This window comes from Haematobia irritans, chromosome 2 (genome assembly GCF_050003625.1).
Source record: "Haematobia irritans isolate KBUSLIRL chromosome 2, ASM5000362v1, whole genome shotgun sequence".
Taxonomy (NCBI): Eukaryota; Metazoa; Arthropoda; class Insecta; order Diptera; family Muscidae; genus Haematobia; species Haematobia irritans.
In genome coordinates this window covers 10,901,200-10,907,917 of record NC_134398.1, presented here as the reverse complement: position 1 = coordinate 10,907,917, position 6,718 = coordinate 10,901,200, and the positions used below count along the sequence as shown (strand labels likewise).

General features: G+C 29.0%; 1 protein-coding gene across 1 annotated transcript; it reads right to left on the bottom strand.

The window, feature by feature from the left end:
• Positions 1-3,262: 3,262 nt before the first annotated feature.
• On the bottom strand, positions 3,263-6,384 carry LOC142223445 (uncharacterized). Its single transcript, XM_075293333.1, has 4 exons — positions 6,224-6,384; positions 6,063-6,160; positions 3,537-4,812; positions 3,263-3,471 (listed from the first exon to the last, which is right to left on the bottom strand). Exons 2-4 carry the CDS (start codon positions 6,116-6,118, stop codon positions 3,385-3,387), a joined length of 1,419 nt encoding a protein of 472 aa, XP_075149448.1. The 5' UTR covers positions 6,119-6,160; positions 6,224-6,384; the 3' UTR covers positions 3,263-3,384.
• Positions 6,385-6,718: the final 334 nt, after the last annotated feature.

Here is a 6,718-nt window from a genome sequence, read left to right as displayed (position 1 = left end):
TCTATAGAAATAAAATGTTGACACAATTTTCTATAGAAATAAAATTTTGACAAAATTTTCTACAGAAATAAAATTTTGACACAATTTTCTATAGAAATAAAATTTTGACACAATTTACTATAGCAATAAAATTTTGACACAATTTTCTATAGAAATAAAATTTTGACACAATTTTCTGTGGAAATAAAATTTTGACAAAATTTTCTGTGGAAATAAAATTTTGACAAAATTTTCAGTAGAAATAAAATTTTGACAAAAGATTTTATAGAAATAAAATTTTGATACAATTTTCTATAGAAATAAAATTTGGCAGAATTTTCTATAGAAATAAAATTTTGACAAAATTTTCTATAGAAATAAAATTTTTACAAAATTTTCTATAGAAATTAAATTTTGACAAAATTTTCTATAGAAATAAAATTTTGACATAATTTTCTATATAGAAATAAAATTTTGACATATTTTTCTATAGAAATAAAATGTTGACACAATTTTCAATAGAAATAAAATGTTGACAAAATTTTCTATAGAAATAAAATTTTGGCAAAATTTGCTATAGAAATAAAATTTTGACAAAATGTTCTATAGAAATAAAATTTTGACACAATTTTCTATAGAAATAAAACTTTGACATAATTTTCTATAGAAATAAAATATTGACAAAACTTTCTACAGAAAAAAATTGTTGACAAAGTTTTCTATAGAAATAACATTTTGACAAAATTTTCTATAGAAATAAAATTTTTACAAAATTTTATATAGAAATTAAATTTTGACAAAATTTTCTATAGAAATAAAATTTTGACATAATTTTATAATATAATTTTATAGAAATAAATTGTTGACATATTTTTCTATAGAAATAAAATGTTGACATAATTTTCTATAGAAATAAAATTTTTACAAAATGTTCTATAGAAATTAAATTTTGACACAATTTTCTATATAGAAATAAAATTTTGACACATTTTTTTATAGAAATAAAATGTTGACACAATTTTCTATAGAAATAAAATGTTGACACAATTTTCTATAGAAATAAAATTTTGACACAATTTTCTATAGAAATAAAATTTTGACAAAATTTTCTATAGAAATAAAATTTTGACACAATTTTCTATATAGAAATAAAATTTTGACACATTTTTTATAGAAATAAAATGTTGACACAATTTTCTATAGAAATAAAATGTTGTCAAAATGTTCTATAGAAATAAAATTTTTACAAATTTTCTATAGAAATAAAATTTTGACAAAATTTACTATAGAAAAAAATATATATAGACAAAATTTTCTCTAGAAATAAATTTTTGAAGAAAATTTCTGCCAATATTCGACATATGAATGTAGGTATATGATCTTAAAATAAAATTAAAAAAATAAAATCGATTGTTCGAAATATTTGAAGTAAATTGTTATGGTTGTGGCCATTAAAATGGATCGATTCAGCCATTCTACTAGTCTAACATTCAGGGAAATATAGAATGATTTCCATAATTGGATGTTGCGTTTCATTTACATTCATACCAAGCATTGATCGAATGAATAACACAATGGAAACTGATTTTCGTAAAAACTTGCTAAGTGTTTTAAAAAATTTAGTTTAGCCGAAGTCGGAGTCGAGCAAAATTTTTACGACTCCGTCTCCATAGATATGGTTAAATCTCTGTTAGGTTACTTGAAATTTATGCTGTTGACATAAGCAATTTGTTATGCTTAGCATGACTTTGTTATGCAGTTATGCTGATGGTTCTTTCTTCAATTTACAGCTGCAAATTCCTCTCGTCCTTGTTTTACCTTTTCATTTTCCCTCATTTTTAACATATATAAAGTGCAAAAAGCCTCATATATCACAGCCCACGAGTTGAGTTAGATCTCTGTTAGGCCACATGAAATATATGCTTATAACAGAATCCAGATGCAATGCGTCATCATGTCGCTGTTATGTATGATGTCTCCTTTTCCATTTGCAGCTCTATATTTCTATCATGACAATCATTTCATTTTTAATTACCTCCTTTGTTTAACATATTTGCAAAATGTCCCATATAACACAGTCCACAGCCTCGTGTTAAATTTCTGCTAGGTCACGTTAAATATATGATCATATCAGAAGCCAAATTTATTGATACAGGGCTCTGTTGTGATAGTAATGATACTCATAACATTTACATATTCTCCCTTTACACTCTCACTCAGTTGTTTAACATACCACATTCAGCAGATCATCACATTCTTGCTTCTATCCTATATATTTTTCTTTCTCTTTCAATTTGAATTCATTGTATACTTTTTCCTATTGTTAAAATGTCCATAAAAAAGACGTAAATTTGTTACTACTCTCTCTCATTTGTTTAACATACCACATTCAGCAGATCATCACATTCTTGCTTCTTTCCTATACATTTTTCTTTCTCTTTCAATTTGAATTCATTGTATAATTTTTCCTACTGTTAAAACGTCCATAAAAAAGATGTAAATTTGGTACTATTCCATCAATTTAAATCAAAATTCATTCGCTTTTATTTCTCTACTAATCAATATTGGATTTATTTCCTATTATCTGGAGTAGGAGAAGATCTGACATTGTTACGTCTCATCGGAGTTTTGTTCTTAATAGTTCATTGTACACCCACATACTCACACGCATTTTTGGTCCATTTTGAAAGGGATTCTATAAAATTTATAACAAGCGCTCTCTGAGAATATTTGATAAACTCACCATCAGCATTACACAGGTTACCATGTAGGCTACCAGAGTTCACGTTTCTCTGTCGGGTCGCATAAAATGTATGCTCATAACAGAAGTCTGTTTTTATACCTACCATAACTATGCTATATAGTTATGTTGATGTATGCTTTTTCACTTATTGCTTTTCAAATCATCTTATACTCTCTCTCTCTATACTGTCCCTCTTGAGTTTAAAATAACAGAACATTTGCAAACCATTAGCTGATCTCCAGATCATACTGTAGCAGATCTCCACATACTTTCTTACCTTTTATACATTTCCTTTCTCATGGCTCCAACTAAAATTGAGAATTTTCTCACACACCCAATATAGTAAGGAATACAACAAAAAGAAATAAATCCGATATTGTGTCATCCATTAAAACTCAAATTTTTTTGGTTTTTCTTTTTCTATGTACCAATAGTGTATCGTCATCTGCAGTACATATACTACGAATAAATTTAATTTTCATTCATCTTATGAAAATTTTCTTCTAACAGAGTACTCGCACATACAAATAAGACGAGGGGACCAATTATAAAATCGCATTTATTCTTAATAAAATCAGAAGCACCAAGATTTTGTAAATATTGTTAAATATTGTTTTTTTTTTAAATATTGTTACTAGAAAAATTAAAAAAAAAAAAAAAAACTAAAATCGGCATTCAATACTACGCATGACAGGCTCTCGGCGATAATAAGAAGAAAATTGACGTGAACTGGCATCATCCTGGAGACTCTGTAGAATAAAAACAAAGTTAATTTTTTTTCAGAAATTTCAAAAAAACTTCTTAATCCACTTACTATTGCCTCTCTTAGACTTAGAAAACTTTCAAATTTCAATTGACATTCATTTTGCTCCAGCCATTGTTGATGAAATAGTAAATCTTCACGGCGAGGACAGCCGGATATTTGAATAATTTTGAGATTTTTTAGAAGCATGGGCAACTGCTCCAGTTGATCATAGTTCAATAAGCGGCAATAGTGAAAATGTAAATTCTCCAAATTGGAAAAATTTTCAAATGTTTGTGCTATCTTAGTGAATACATCCTCAGACCATTGCCAGGCTTGACCATTAATACAAACATTTTCACGCATTATGGCATATTTCTCAGGAGTCCATTGTTGCAAAGATTCATCTTCGATATAGTAACGATCATTTTCAAATTTCATTGATGATAGTTGAGAAGATTTTTCCGTATTTCGAGCAAGTTCTAGGAAGAAATTCTCCTCAAATGTTAGAGGCATAAAATTAATCCAGAAAAATTGTAAACATTTCAACAAAGGCAACTCCAAGATGGCTTTCAATAATGAAGGATCCTGAGTGAAGGCAGTCAATCTTAAGGTATGCAGCTGGGATAAATATTTACAAAGATTTATCATTTTTGGTATATCCTTCATATGCTCACATTCCATAATATTCAACAATTTCACCGGTCTCTTCTGGGTTAAAGCCAATAAATGATTTGGATCCAAATTACGGCAACATTTCAATTCCAAATTTTCTATATGTTCCAATTCGGGTAAATATTCACCCCACAGATAACGATTATCACCATCCAAAAGACGTATAGTTCTTAATTCCTTACATGATTTAGCCAATTCCATAACTGTTTGATCCTGTAAGAATTTTCCTTGAACTTCCAGCTCTTGTAGATTGGGAAAATATTTCAAATTCCTTTTGAAATTATCATTGATGAAGAATTTTAAATTTTCCATGGGATTACTACCCATTTTCCATTCGATATGTTTAAGTAAATCCATATTGAAATATGTACTAAATCGTAATTTCTCCACACTAGGTCCACTTAGCAAGCACAATTCGGATATTTCCCCATCATCCAGATTTTGAGAGAATTTAAAGGTTAAATAATTGTAAACGAATTGGCGATATTTTTGTTGTAAAATTTCAGAGATTATATCTCTAAATTGTTGACAGACCTTTGCTAAACTAAGTAAGTCTTTAAGATTAGATATTTCAAATATATTAAAGAGTATCTCCAAGGGCAGTGAGGTAAATGTGTAGCTGGATAAGTTATCCGAAAAAGTCGCCATTTCTTGTGATTCACCTAAATTTAATCTGGAAGAGAAAAAAAGAGATGCTTTTATAGATATCAAAAATTATCATAAAGAGTGACTAATGAATTGAGAGAGGGATATGCTAAACACAAGGGAAAGAGAGAGAAAGTGGTAGATTTTATAGATATAACTGTGGTGGAAATTGGTGCTAATAGTGAGAACAAATAAAGAGAGATAGGGATCTCGCTGATAGTACTATGGGGAAAATTAGGTATATAACAAATAGAGAGTGAGAGAGAGAGAGAGATCTCATAGATGGTAATGTGGGGAAAATGTGTGTATGTTATATGGCGAGAAAGATCTCGTAGAACTGTGGGGAAAATCAGTAGCATTTTTGATTAGGTTTGTTGAACAAGCGAGAACCACGTATCAAAAACAATAAATAAATAAATCGATTCGAGGTTTGCCTAATAAATATTTAGTTAAAAAAGAGAAAAAAATATAATATCTGCATTAGTAAAATCTCATTAAATGAATTGTAATTTTAAATTAAACTAATAAATAAAGAATTTGACAACGAAACGAACTAGAAAAATTATATGGAAAACTGCTGAATAATTTTTAAATATAGTCTTCCTTTAACTCTGCACGATGTGTCCAGTAATACTGCAAGCATTTTATACCGACTAAGATTTATGTACTTCAAAGCCTGCAGAATAGGACATTATGGATTAGAGTGATATTGGTATCAGTTACCCTTTTTATAAGTTTGGAAAAAGAAACGAAAACAATTTACAGTAGATGGCGGCAGTTCATCGCCTAATTTTATTTTTATTTTTATTTTTTGTAATTTTAAGCAAGACCACTTTTTTGTTAAACTGTATATGATCAATGCAATTTCATGTATCATAAATGGTATAGTCGACATGGTACTAAATAAACTCCGAAAAAGTACTTTTCAAAAACAAAAGGTACTTTATCAAATTTGTGAGAGCAATAAACGATCTAAAGCCTAAAAGGCCTTGTACTGAAAGAGAGCCTCTACAGTCGATTAAGCAAGGACCCCATTTAGGAAGCAGATAGCGGTCACTCCTGCACCGAGAATGGGAATTTTTTTTTTTGCAATGCCAACCCCTTGATTTTTGCTCGGACATATGATTTTTTACTTGTTGTGTTATTATTTAACATCAAATTAAAATATTTTAAAAGTCTGTCGCACACAAACACACACACACTCATTTGGCCCATGCATATTTTTTGCCATACACAAATCACCCTTTTCTATTTATTATTTCCTATTGGGATATTTACTTTTCGATTGCTCTCTCTTTTGCCATAGCCAGCTGATGCTTATTGAACGATTCCATTTCGTTGCCCCCGCCTCCTTGGCATCCGCACACACAAAAAACCTGTTGTGGCGTAAAATCAGCAATTACCGAACAACACTTTGATATAATTTTCGTAATATTTACTTAAAAATTTCAATAAATTCGTATTATATATATAATCTTTTTCACAAGAAATCTATTTAACTTTGTAGTCGTTGACAAATATTTATGCAGCACTCGTTTTTTTATTGTTTTTCAAATATAAATATAGCAAAATATATTTTCCACAACTAAACTCAAGCAAAGAAATGGGGAAACTAAACAAACAGTTGAGAGAATAAAAAAGAAAAACAGCTGTTTCGACCACTCGCTAGCAATGCACATTGTAGCTATAGCAACAATAACAACAACAACAACATATGCCCCATACATCTCCCCAAAATACACTTTTATAGAATGTTGAGATTTAATACGAATACAAAGAGATTAACAGACGCTGTTGGATACAGAGAATGGGAAATATTCATACGAGTAAGGAATGTACGGGTAGGGGATTTTAATAACATAGATGAGATACGTTTTCTGTTGAGACCATTTATTAACATTATGCATTGCTAGCCGCACTAAGATATTATTGGT

Coding starts and splice junctions, on each gene's coding strand:
- LOC142223445 (XM_075293333.1), bottom strand. CDS start 6,118: ATGGAATCGTTCAATAAGCATCAGCTGGCTATGGCAAAAGAGAGAGCA. Junction 4,813..6,062: donor AAAGAGAGAGCAATCGAAAA/GTAAATATCCCA, acceptor TTTCTCTTCCAG/ATTAAATTTAGGTGAATCAC. Junction 3,472..3,536: donor TAAGTCTAAGAGAGGCAATA/GTAAGTGGATTA, acceptor TTTATTCTACAG/AGTCTCCAGGATGATGCCAG.